Source organism: Vicugna pacos, chromosome 20, assembly GCF_048564905.1.
Source record: "Vicugna pacos chromosome 20, VicPac4, whole genome shotgun sequence".
Taxonomy (NCBI): domain Eukaryota; kingdom Metazoa; phylum Chordata; class Mammalia; order Artiodactyla; family Camelidae; genus Vicugna; species Vicugna pacos.
In genome coordinates this window covers 33,463,154-33,476,226 of record NC_133006.1, presented here as the reverse complement: position 1 = coordinate 33,476,226, position 13,073 = coordinate 33,463,154, and the positions used below count along the sequence as shown (strand labels likewise).

Here is a 13,073-nt window from a genome sequence, read left to right as displayed (position 1 = left end):
TTCCTGTGGGTTAACTAGGCAGAATTTTGCCTTCCGTCTGCCCTGCTAACGAACCAGCAGGGGACCAGCTCTCTGTGCTGCTCTGGGCCTCAGTCAGGTGTGGGCTGGGCCAGGACGCTGAGGACTCTCCCTTGCTCCTTGCAACCCACCTCGCCTGCTGGCATCGCCTCCCGAGTCCTGAGCACTGCCTTGCCTGATCAGATTAGAACGGAAAACACGCTTTGGTGGCGATTCCCCTGGTTACGCCTTGGTCTGTTTTGGGCTCCTGGGAGCCTGTTCAAAGCAAATTAAGCGTGAACGCGGGAAGGCAGGATGCTTTCGTATTGTCGGATCACCCCTGCCATATGGGGGAAGGGAGAGTGGGCCTCGCTTGACTTCTCGTCCTAATGGTGCTGCTTTGTTTCCTAGCACTCCATGTTCACCGCAGTTCATAAGCATTACACCCTGGATGACTGGAAGCTCTTTGCCGCTGATCACCCAGAATGCCTGCAGGTATGACCGCACCCTGGTTATAAGTGACATCTGTTGCAGAGGGAGGAACATTGTCAGGGTTGTCAAAGGGATTTGAATTGGCAGCAGATAGATGTAAGTCTCCAGAGAGACCCGGGAAAGGCAGTAGTGGTACCCAGCCCTTCATCACTGCCAGGAATTTGCCTGTATCCTATTTTGAAAATATTAGGATTTAGCTGTTTTTTTTCCCTTAAAAAAATTCAGTGCTGTATCAGGAGAGCTTGCGGAAGACCTGGCAGTGTTTCCTGCCAGGGAAAGGGTCCATTCTGAGCAAGCCTTTTGGCTGTAGGAAGAACACCTAATTAGAACAAGTTGTTGTGGGGTGAATAAACAATATGCCCACTAGGGTGGCTTCAATCAAAGAGACAGATAATAAAAAAAATGCTGGCATGGATGTGGAGAAATTGGAATCTTCCTACATTGCTGGTGGGAATGTAAAACGGTGCAGCCGATCTGGAAAACAGTCTGGCAATTCCTCTGAAGGTTAAACATCAGAGTTACTGTATTACCGAGGATTTCCATTCCTAGTCTGGACCCAACAGCTAAATATATGTTCATATAAAACCTTGTACACAAATGTTCATAGTAGCGTAATTCCTAACAGCCAAAAGGTAGAAACAACCCAAATATCCACCAGCCGATAAATGAATACACAAAACCTGATCTGACTGTACTGTGGAATAGTTAGCTGTGGAAGGGAATGAGGTGTTATTTATGCCACAACACGGGTGAACCTGGGGAACATTTTGTTGAGTGAAAACCCAGCTACGTATATGATTCCGGTTACATGAAATGTCAAGAAAAGGCAAACCCATAGAGACAGAAAGTAGGTTAGTTGTTGTCTGAGGCTGGGGGCTGGGAGGGGTGAGGGCTAAAGGGGGTGGCCTTCCTCTTTGGGGTGATGAAATGTTCTAATATGGTGATGATGGTTGCACAATTCTGAATATACTAAAAGCCATTGAACTGTACACTTTAAATGAGTGAATTGTCGGGTATGTGACTATATCTCAGTAAAGCTGTTACTTTAAAAAAAGGCCCTTTGAAAATAACAAAAGCCCCAGGAGAACACACCTTACTTGGATCCTGGCACATTCGGGAGGCACCACACCAGTGCCCTCTCTGTGTTAGAGATGCTCCCCATGGTCAGGCCGTTTGCGACTGGAAAACACTGGCTTTTTGTTATTTTGCTCTGCCTAAGGGGATGTTGATGGGTGAGAAGGTGGTTTCCGAGACAAAAATAGTGATTCCTTCCTTCCCGCCATGTTTTATTCTAATGAATGACACCTGTTTCACCTTCTCTTCTCGGGAAGGAATTTGGGGACCAGGAGTTTCTGGCAACGCGCTGTTAATCAGAACACCATGGCTTTCATCACCATGTGCTATCATTTCACTTCCTCCCCCGCCCCCACCAAATTAAAGCAAATGAAAAAGGGAAAGTGTTTAAAACTCAGTGGCACTGAGAGAAACTAAGTGATCTTGAGTTCCCCTTGCCAAAATTTAACAGAAATGAGGGGGGAAATAAAGAAGGTAGCAGAGCTCCAGGGAGGGAAAGAACAGGTGGATTCGGGCACCGGTCAGATTGTCGGCATGAGGAGTGAAAACCGGAGTGCATGTCATGTCACCAGGCCGTTTATGCTCAGTGTCTACAGTGTAGCTACATTGTTGTGATTTGGGGGGAATAAAGAAGGTTGTTGATACGGCCTTCATCTGTGGTTTATAGTTTAGAGATAGGAGTTAAAGTATAAATATTAAATAAATGTATAAGGTTTAAATTGATGAAATATAAATATCTCATAAAAAGTGAGATGGTGACTCTAGGCACGTTCCAGTGGCTTTGTTTTATTAAGGTGTAAATTGCTAAAGACCAGAGAGCAGATTTTGAGAGGAGCAGAGGGCTGGGGTGGAGGGTGGGGGGAGAGGCTGTCACGGAGGAGGGTGTGGTGGCTTCAGGCGTAAACATGTCCAAGTGAAGATGGGAAGGGTCATTACGGGCTCATTCGTTCTTGCACTTTGGGACCTTTTGCTCTTTTAATAGGGACACTGAGACTTGCAGCTACGTGTGCAGGTTATGATCTGCATGTTGTGATGGTGTTGTATTGGGAGTAAAGATGGAAGCAGGAAGGAATTTCATCAAAGGAGTTTTACACACCTTTTCCTCCCTCTCCCTGCCCCCGCCCCAGACACACACACACACACACACACACACACACACGCACACACACACAAGATGGCTCAGGGTGACGGCCACAGCTCTGGAATCAGGAAGCCTGAGCTGACCGGCCACCCTGGTTCTGCTTGACCCTCCTACACCAGCACCTCCACGATTCTGAGGTCCACGCGGAGAGCTTGAGGAAATTAAACAAAAGCCGAGGATAAGATTCTGTGGCTGAGGTCCAGGGCCAAGGATATGTGCAATTTAATGTGGGGAAAGGCGATGAAGTCAATTTGGATAACCAGTGCATGTCCCTCACCTCTGCTGCTCTGTGTTTACTGAGCCAGGCCACTGTGTATCTGTGTGATCAGGGGAAATGTCCGGGGGTCACTGCACTGTCCCCAGGAATGGCAGGTGGCTGGGGGCAGGGTCTGACTTCTGAGTGCTTCTTACTGTTCCCGTCTTGCACCTCTTGGTGTACCTGGTACAGCATGTAGCCGTGAGCTCGGGCAGTGGGAAGAATGATCTGGAGAAGATGAGCAGCATCCTGGAAGCCGTGCCGCAGGTTAAGTTTATCTGCCTGGATGTGGCCAATGGGTACTCGGAACATTTCGTGGAATTCGTGAAGCTCGTCCGTGCCAGATTTCCAGAACACACCATCATGGTAGGTGTGGTGGGACGACCTTCTCTGGATGGGGAAGAAAGGGGGAGTTGTGCAGTGGGTTGGGGGGAGCACTATTCTCTTCAGAGCTTTTGGTGCCTTCTTATGCGAAGACTAGTTGAAAATCAGCAGGAAAGGGACCAGCAGCAGCTAAGGAAGAGCTGAAAACTGGCTCTGCTCTGTAAAAGATAAAATCCAGATCAACGCCTTTTGTCTGCTAAATATCAGCTGTTTCTTACCCTGTGAGACCTTTATACCACGGTCTGTGTCTTGCTCCTTAAGAGAGTATGTTTTTAAAGATGAAAACAACATAACTGGGTCTGCTTATCCTAAGTCACCTCTGCCCCGCGCGCTTGGCCAGCAGAAAATGCTGCTGCGAGACGTGAAATCCACAACATGAACGTTGCGCAGTGGTCAGCTATTACGTGCACATCAGCAGGTGTGTTGTTTTATCTAGGATCTTTATTTTTGCCTTTTCCTGCCCCCCTTTTGGGTAATTTTCCTAATGTTTAACACCTTCCCTAGTTAATGTGTATCTGTTATTGCTGGGAAACATGGATTTACAGGAAAAGGAAATAGAAGCCTTAGGGTTAAATTTGGGCTTTTGGGAAATCTGCATTGTAATTGTGTGCATCTTCGCTGGTCTTAACATGGGAGTTATCGATTGACCACTAGATAATTTACCTAACTCTCCTTTAAAATCTTTTTCATTTAATTTCTCCTCCGGTTTCATCACTGTTAGGAAGTTGGGAGACAGGAATTAGTATTTCTATTGACGGAGTTAAGTCTTGTGTTGAGGATTTCCAAGGATTTTTAAGAGAAGTATTTTCATGCTTTCCAATCACGTGAGAAGGAGGGATCAAGAATTGTCCCAAGGTCAACCAGCTGTACCGTGTTGGACGTGGGGTGGGCAGCAGTGGAGCTCACTTCACCTACATAATAGGGCTGCCAGTGTCGCCATGTTTCTGATAACAGGGACACCGTTCATTGAGCACCTAGCGTGTTTCCGAAGGTGTATGTCTGCTCTTTCTCTTCTTTACAACATCTCTGTAAAGGGTAGGAACTGTTGTCCCGAGTTTAGCACAGAGGAGGAATCCTAAGCTTTGATTCTTACTAGACTTTGGGATTTTCACAAGGTCAAGCCACGCTGAGCAGCAATGCTGGGATTTGAGGTCAGGTCGGTCTGAATGCGAAGTCCAGGCTCTGCCCGCCGAGACCTGTTCACGTGCTCCGTCCTTGTTCACTTTAGGGCTAAAGCCCCGTTCTTCCGTTCTTCCCTTCTTCCACTGGGTGATATGTCTGTGACCTGCTCCCCAGTTCTGAGGTGGGGCGGTTGGCGCTCTTCAGGCTTGTGCTGGGGGTGATGGGGTTACCCTCTGTCATGGCCCAGTGATGCCTGCATATCTAGTCCTGAGGCCCCAGCTGGCTCTTCTGAGAGAACAGAAAGCTGGCCTCCCGGGAGGGCCGAAGTCCCAGCCCCGAGCTGGGACCTGGTAGCCCTAAACGGCGTTTGGTCCTAAACGTAAGTTCTGTGAAACTGGGATGGTAGAAAGAGCAGGACAAGTATTTGAGCAGGAGAGGTGTCCTCGCTGACTTTCCCTGGAGGAGGAGGTTAAGGCAGGGGTTACTGTTGACATTTCTTCTGATCTGAGGTGGTGGGATATAGATCTTTCCAGATCTTTCCAGTTCATTTCTACTGTTTTAATTGCCCTGGAGACACAAGGGAGTGATAAACCTGGGAAGCTACACTGTACATCTGTTGGCGTTTTAGGGTACAGGAGTGAGTCATGAAGGCTTAGGAATCAGAAATTATACTTATTTAATGAAGCGACCTAGTGGCTCCGCTTTTTTGTCTTTAATAATGCACGTATCCAATTGTAAAATGTGACGTACAGACCAGTGCAAGAAATGTGGGTGTCCGATAACTAGTCATAAAAGGAACAGCCCTTCAGCGCCCCTGCTCCCACCTTGGACGGCAGCCCCATCCTGACTGGTGGTCATTTCCTTGCGTTGTCCTTGGTTTTGCCACTGACTGATGCATTCCCACACAACCCCAATTCACTTCTATTTTTGAACCTTATATAAATGGCAATCCTACTGCATGTCTTTCGGGTCGTCTTTGGTTCCATCCCACATCGAGATGCACCTACATTGTTACATGGAAGCTGTGCAGTAGGTAACCCACTGTTCCTGGAACGAACCTCAGTACCATTTTCTAGATGCTTCCCTGGCCCCTGCCTCACTCTGTCTACATCACCGAGTGTCCCCATGAGGTGAACCACGTTGGGGATATCACCTACCTTCTGAATCTCATTCTCCTCCCCTGTGAAAAGGAGGTCGAGGATGAAAATGGTTGGAGAATTATCTTGGGGATCAGGCGGGCGATGTTCAGTGTTCAGAGGTGTGTGTCGTGGTGAGTACCAGTGAGGGTCTGGGCCCTGAGAACTGAGCTGGAGGCAGAAGGCTGATGGAGAAGAGGAATGGGGCAGGGTGGGAGGCATTCGTCTTTAAGAAGAACAAACATGTAGCACTTTCTTAAACCAGGATAGTGATAGCTGAGGTCCGCTGGAGCCCCCGAGCCTCCACTGCATCCTCCTCGTGGCTGGCCGGCTGGCCGGCTGGCTGTGGGTTTCAGGTCCCGGATGGCCCTGCCCAGGGCTGAGCATGCCGTGGGTTGTGGGGCCTGTGCTCCACCCCTGGGGGAAGACCAGGGGGCAGGGGGCGGTGCGGGAGGGAGGTAGGCTGGCAGGACAAGGGGAAGGGCGGGCGTTGTGGCCAGTGCGGAGCCTGGGGCTTCCTCTGGGGCGTGAGGCCGGGAGGGGGAGATGGGCTCTGAGTTCCCACAGCCCTCTGGGCAGCCACCAACATCTCGTGCCTCCCCAGTGCCTGCCGGGTGGCCCAGGGAACGTGTTCTCATTGTCCGTGTCGGTTTCCCCAGCCACGAACAGGAGGCTTTGGCGAGGCAGATGTTCCGTCTACAGCCCTTCTTTGCCTGCACTGACCTCTGAAATCTGTGCTTCATTTAGAAACCTTTTGGTACCCTTACATCTTGGTTTTTAGAAATATAATTTCTCTATGGTTTTGGGGGCATCGTGAGGATGTATTTGTCCAGTGTTGGGGAACTGAAAGGTACTTAATACGGGTGCTCTTACCCTGATGGTTACAATGCAGCAAACAGAAGAGAGGCTTAGACGTGTTTTTAGCGGAGTGTGGCAACTCCAGGGTGTCAGCATCGGGTGCCCAGAACGCCCTGGATTAACCTGGAAACCCTTTTTTCTTGCCTTTTACCTAAGACAAGCACTGCCACAGGTTGGGAGGGAGGAAGCAGGGAATTTTAGAAAATGTCATTGGCAGAAAAGGATCCAAAAAGATGCCGACTGTTGGGAGAGTGTGACCAGTCCTACAGTCCTTTGCCTGGTGTCTTTCGGAGATGAAAAGGAATGGTGTGTTCTGGGTCCCGTCTCGAGTATGTGCTGTGGAAAAAGGCACTAGCAGGGACCAGGTGCTTCTCTTAATAATAACTCATCTCTGAGTAAGGATAAGAGCACTGGCTTTAGTTGATGTGAAACTTCATTGTTCACGGTCAAGAGACTTTTTGAGGCTCCTGCAGCCAGTGAGGGGTAGGCCTGAGGTTTAGCACTAGGCAGCCTGTCCCCAGGGCCTGGCATCTCCTCATTACACCCCGTGGCAGTGCTGGGACACAGAGGTCCCTGGGTCGGGGCTGGGAAGTGCTTTTCTGACCTGGTCCCTAGGACGTAGCCTGTGACCCCTCATGTGTTGCGATTGGGCTGGAGGCCCTGCTCTGCTCCGCAGGGGAATGTGTGTCAGCCACTGTTGGCTGGTCTCCAGGTAGCCAGGGCACGTCCTGGGCATTTCCGTGTGTGGCCAGTGGCTCGGTCACGTGCCTGCGTTCTTTCTCCAGCAGTCATGGTCTGAGCAGGTTCCAGGCCACCCAGAGGCACCTCCCTGTCTATACCTCTTCCCGGGGGGCAGATGCTCCAGGATTCTGTGCAGGTGTTGCCCGTGGGCAGCCAGACAGACGTACCTCCCTCAAGTACATAGGCCCGCTCAAGCCCAGTTACCTGGATTTTCTGTTTTCACCCTCTTTCTGGAACTGGTGTGAACTAGAACTTGGTGGAGGCTAGGGAGGGCCTCAGAGACTCAGCTGATATTTGTCTCTAAGAGTCACATGGTAAACTCAGTTGAATGTGACATGGAAGGTAGCTTTGCCTTGATAGCATCTCGTGCTCCTGATTCCACAGGTAGGTCGAGGGACATCTTCGTGTGCCTGGGAGAAGGCCCTGGCATTCGTGTTCCATCCTCCTGCGTGACGAGCTGGCCCACAGGCAGGTCCTGCTGCTGTTTGCTGACCCCCACCTTGGCAGAGGGCCTCAGAAGAGCCAGGAGAAAGTGGCTGGAGTAGTCACTGCCTAATGAGTATGAAATTTCAGTTTGGGATGATGCCGGAGTGCTGGTGATGGATGTGGGGGAACTTTCTTTGTAAACCTTCCAGTGACAATGACAAGTGGGTCTGATCAGCCCCACTCTGTAGTGGAATAAATGGAGACTCAGAGTTGAAGGGACTTTCCTAATGTGACGCGGTGAGTGGAAGGGCCATCATTCAACCCCAGGGCTTTCTGAACCTGTTTTGCCAGAGATGTCTGGATCTAAAGGAAAGCTGGAAGAATTGGGTCCGGTTTTGGTTTGGGTTCTGGCCCAGAGGACTTCTTAAAATGGCATCGAAGTGCTTGAAATATTGGTTTTGTCACTTTTTATGTCTTTGCCAAGGCCCTCGCACCTGTCCTTGATGTGGTTAGGGCGATGCCAGGACAGTGCTTGGCCTCCCCAGGGAGAGGGGGTGCCTAGCGGATTTCTCCACCTGCCTGCGTTGGGGCCCTGTTGAGGGTCTGTAGCTTTTATTTTGCTGTGGCTGCCTGGTCGTGACTGAACCAGATGAGCTGCCCTAGGCAGTCACATTCTGAGTCTCTGGTATCCGCCCGGGACAGGAGGTGCATGAGGCCAAGATAAGCCGACTCCCCGCTAATCACCCTTGGCGACACCCCTGCCTGGCGCATCCCACCCGGAGGCCAAAGCCACGTGGGCTGTGGGCTGGGCTTTCCTCGGAGCCCGACCACACTTCCCTTTGTCATTCGCATTTCCTTTTTGCCTTTTTTTTTCTTTTTTTTTACCTTCTTGATTTCAAACTTGGACAGACAGCTTTTTGTTCCTGCAAATGGAAACTCACCAACCTCTCTGGGTCGTCGGCTTTCTCGCCGTGTGGTCCTCATGCTGGAGGCTTTCGTAATTCCACTGGGTTTTCCCACCCTCAGTGCTCTCTGCCGGGACCGCGTTCTGACCACTGGTTCAGGAGCCACGCAGGTAGCTCAGGGGACACAGGGCCACCTAGGGGAGCCTCTGGGCTCTTAAAATAGCGTCCACTTCCTCCATGCTTTTAGACTTACTTTGACTTCACGTGGGTGTACCTGGTATTTCCATCCTGAACTGATCTGAATTAATTTATTTGGTGTGAAGTAAGCAGTTTTAAGATAAAATGGTTTGTAAGCAGCACCGGATCAGGGGAAAAAATGTCCCCTGAAAATGAAACTCTGTAGGGAGCTCAGAGTAGCTTCTTTAAGTATTTTACTTTTAACTTATTTTTAATTAATTTTAACTTTATTATAAAAATTTGTTTTGAATTTTTAGGAACCAGGAAGGAAGAATGAGAGCTTGGCATCTTGTTTTTTTGGGTTCCTACTAAGTTCTTTTTCAGGTTCAAAGTTCATGTTGGTCTTTGTGCTTAAAACAAAAACAAAAAAAAACCTAAAAAGACAAACTATCACTTTAAAAAAACAAAACAAAACAGTTTTTCAGCCACAATCTACTCTTTGCAATGGCTCTGAGAGGTACTGTGCTGGAGAGTATCTTTTGACTTTTAACATCCTTTCTTACTCCTTTCTTTTTTCTTAATGGAGGTACTGGGGATTGAACCCAGGACCTCATGCATGCTAAGCATACACTCTACCAGTGAGCTATTCTCACCTCCCGAAACTATCGCATTTAATTATAAAAGTAATGCAGTTTCTACTGTAAAATCCAGAAGATTGTAAAGACTTATTAATAAAAGTCGGAATATTCCCTCATGTGGACATAATCTGTCGGCATTTTGGTACATGTTTTCATCTACATATATGCTTGTTTTGTTTTAACAAAATGAGGTCTTACATTTCCTTCTGTTTCCCTAAATTTCCCTGAAAGGATTTAAGCATTTTCCCATGCAAAGACATCACATAGATTGTTGAACCATTCCCATCTTGGAGAATATATTTGCAGTTTTGCAGTGTTATCAATAAAACATTTTTGTAGTTAAATCTTTGATCTCATCTATGATTATTGCCTTGAGAGAGAATCCTGGAAGTTATTGGATCAAAGGCTCTACGTACTTTTGCTTTTCTCTAAATGGACAAATTGCTTTCTAGGAAAACTTGTACTTGAGTAGACATTCCAACAGCAGAGAGCGAGTGTCTGTTTCCTCTTCAGCGTTTTAGTCTTTATAATCATTGATAATTTAAGTGAAAAGTGCTACGTCACTGGTATCTTAATTTAAATTTGATTACTGGTAAGGGTGAACACTTTCCCTTTGTTTTTTGGCCACTTTAATTTCTTCCATGAGTTTGTTCATGTCCTCTGGCAGTTATTCTGTGAGGTGGCAGCATTTTTCTTGTAGATTTGGAAAAACTCTTACAATGTTAGTACTCTTAGTTTGTCATAATTGCAAATATTTTCTCCATCGGGTTGCTGATTGGTTTTGTTGTTTATATGTATGAGCACGTGCGTTTATATGTACACAGATTTTTTTATTTTTGTGTAGACAGATCTTTTTTTGTTTTCACTTGGATGCGTATTACAAGTATTCAAGGTTTTCTTCTAAATCTGGGAGGAGATAGCTTTTAGTTTAGCTCTTTCGTCCATCTGAAGTTTGTTTTGGTGAAAAGCATGAGTGATAATCTGTATGTGTCTGAAAGGTCCCTTTTCCCAGCTCTGTCTATTGAAATGTTGTTCCCTTCCTCAGTGACAGGTAATGCCACCTTTCTCATGTCCTATATGCTCTCATAATGTTCCTGTCCTTTTTCTGGGCCATCCATCCTTTTCCAGTGTCAGATGCTGTTTGGATTAAAGTAGCTCTGAGCCCTCATCACTCTTTTGAGAGATCCTTTTATACAAAGTTAAAAGTCACTTTGCTTAGATGGAAAAAGAAAAAGTCCCTCTGAGAATCAATTCACCGGAAAGACACTTGGGGCTTCAATGTCTAAAACTCAGTCGCAACAGTTAGGATGCATTTCCCAAAATAAGACTTCGCACAGTTGTGAAAATTCAGACAGGCATCTTGCCAAGTATCCTGCGTACCAGCTGAAGAATCCACAGGGCAGTGAATTGTAATAAAAAGGGCTATTTTTGCGTTCCCAGACTCCTGCAGTGAAAGAACGCGTACCATTTTCAAACCAGATGCATCCTCTGGTTTTTAGATTTTGTCGCTTCTTGGCTTATGTGTTTATTCTCAGGGCCACAGCTTTATGTTTTGGAAAGAAGTACATCCCAGTGCTGTTGGTCCATAAGGGTTCTTCTGCCCTTTCATGTGTCGGGAACCACAGAGCCCAGGGTTGGGTACCCAGGTATCTTCTCAACTGTGAGATGACCAGTGGTTCCCTAATCCTGGGCCCCAGGGGTTCCATAGAACTTCTTCAGGGCTCTGACAAACTGTAAACAACAATAAAGATTTTTAATCAGCCGAGAGAGTGTTTAATTGCTTATTTTTATGTATTTGGGTTCTCTGTAAGATTTTGTTTTGTCATCCCCTGAAATGTTCAAAAAGCCCTGACTAGGCAGCCTGAAGTCTCCTGGAGCTCTAAAATCATGCAGTTCTGAACCTTCTGATGCTATCAGCTCCCCCAGGGTATCCTCGGGTGTCCAGTTCTGTGCTCTTGTTAATAGAGAAGAAAGAAAACCTGGAGAATACTCTAGCCCCCCAGTTTCAGACTTAAAGTAGATTCGGGGAATTGATCCATTGTTTTTCCCTTTGTCCCCTGGCTGGCTGGCGGCTTCAGAACGTGCTCACTCTTGTGTTCAGGTGTGGAGTGCATCCGTGACTCGTCTTTGTCCCACCGGGATCAGTGCATGATCGCAGGCTGTGTGCTTTCTGTCCCAGGCAGGGAACGTGGTGACGGGAGAGATGGTGGAAGAGCTTATTCTTTCCGGAGCAGATATCATCAAAGTGGGAGTCGGACCAGGTAAGACTTGCTGGGGGCACCGCAGAGGTGGTGTTGCGGGGAGGACTGGGGTCTAGGGCTGGGGGTGGGGGGGACTGGAGATGCCCAAAGGGAACCAGGAGTGATTGATCACACGTTTAAAGCACATTTCTGTTGGAAGTATCTTTGGGTGTCTGCTCAGAAGAGGCTCCTGATTAGCAACGTCATTGTCACTGAGCTGCTTTCTGATGGAAGTTCTGAATGAGCTCGAACGCGGTTCACGTGCGAGGTCCTGGTTCCAGAACATGAATGGGGAGGAGAAGAATGGGATTTCTTGAATGATACTGTTCACCCTGAAGGGGAAGGAGAGGGCTGAAGAGTCCGTGGGGACAGTTAGTGTCCACGAATAGCTCAAGTTTATGTGGATGTTTGAGGGACCCCACACGTTGCAAACAGACGTGCAGCTGTGAGGCCATGTTTGAACTTGCCCCATGGCCCATGCAGTTATCACCTTGGGCTTCTCACCGTCTCAGAGTTTGCTGCATCCTCCCGCGCACTCGCTCCTGGGACTGCCACTGGCATTTCGAGCGGAGGAATGGGATGGAACCTTCCACCCTGAACCAGGTGGCTCCGTTTTCTCTTGGGGCTGATTGATGCTGGCCTTCCCCTTTGGCCAGACAGGAGCCTGAGCTTCCCTATTTTTAAATCCTTCATTGCCACATTTTAAAATTCTTCCTTGCATATCCATTATTAACCAAACACTAAAATTGGAGAGAAGGAAAGAAGGAGATAATACACTTTCAGTTGGGAATGAGAAACAGCAAAGATTTTTTATAAATATCGTCTGGCCAAAAGACACTACCAAAAAAGGCAGCGAACCATGAACCCGTTAAGAAGAGTCTGTGGGAAAGTGCTGCTGGGAGGCAGGAGATAGCGTTTGTTGTGGCCTGGCACAGTGGTCAGCCTCGAGGGACTAGGACGCAGATGACAAAAGGGCCCTGAAGGCTGGTCAGAGTACCTAAGCTTCTAACACATACGGAGGTTTTCAAGATGGGGCTTTTTCTGTTGCCACTCTCCTAAGCCAATCTGACATTCTGAGCAAGAGGAGAGACAGCTTTGGTCTTTACTGAGTGTCCGTCATTACTGAAAAGTCACGAGGATTTTAAGGCCCAGTTTTGGCTTACGGGGCGCTCTCCCCACACTGAGGATGGGCTGAAATAGACCAGGCTTGTGACAGAGTCGAACAGGCTAATCACAGACAAGGGAGACTCTTTTTTCCCCCCAAAGCAGAGTGTGCACCATCCCCTGTTCAATCAGATACACCTGGAGAGTCTCCTGGCTGCCGTGGTGCTGGGGCGCGGGCGCTGTGCGGGGTGTGAAGGGGTGTCGGCGGTCTTGGCGCTGAAAGAGCTCTTGGTGTAATCGCGCACATTCAGCCTCGTTTCCTTCATGTACATCCTCTGTGTACAGTCTCTTCCCCTGAAGACTTACTGCCCTTCTGCTGTGT

At 48.1% G+C, this 13,073-nt stretch overlaps 1 protein-coding gene across 4 annotated transcripts in view; it reads left to right on the top strand.

The window, feature by feature from the left end:
• GMPR (guanosine monophosphate reductase) overlaps positions 1–13,073 on the top strand; it is a 107,320-nt gene that overhangs the window by 82,433 nt on the left and 11,814 nt on the right. For all 4 annotated transcript variants that reach the window (XM_072945630.1, XM_072945628.1, XM_006198621.4 and 1 more), the window contains 3 exons: positions 409–492; positions 3,153–3,326; positions 11,527–11,608. In XM_072945630.1, the coding sequence (XP_072801731.1) occupies positions 409–492; positions 3,153–3,326; positions 11,527–11,608 (340 nt within the window). The remainder of the gene's footprint in view (positions 1–408; positions 493–3,152; positions 3,327–11,526; positions 11,609–13,073) is intronic.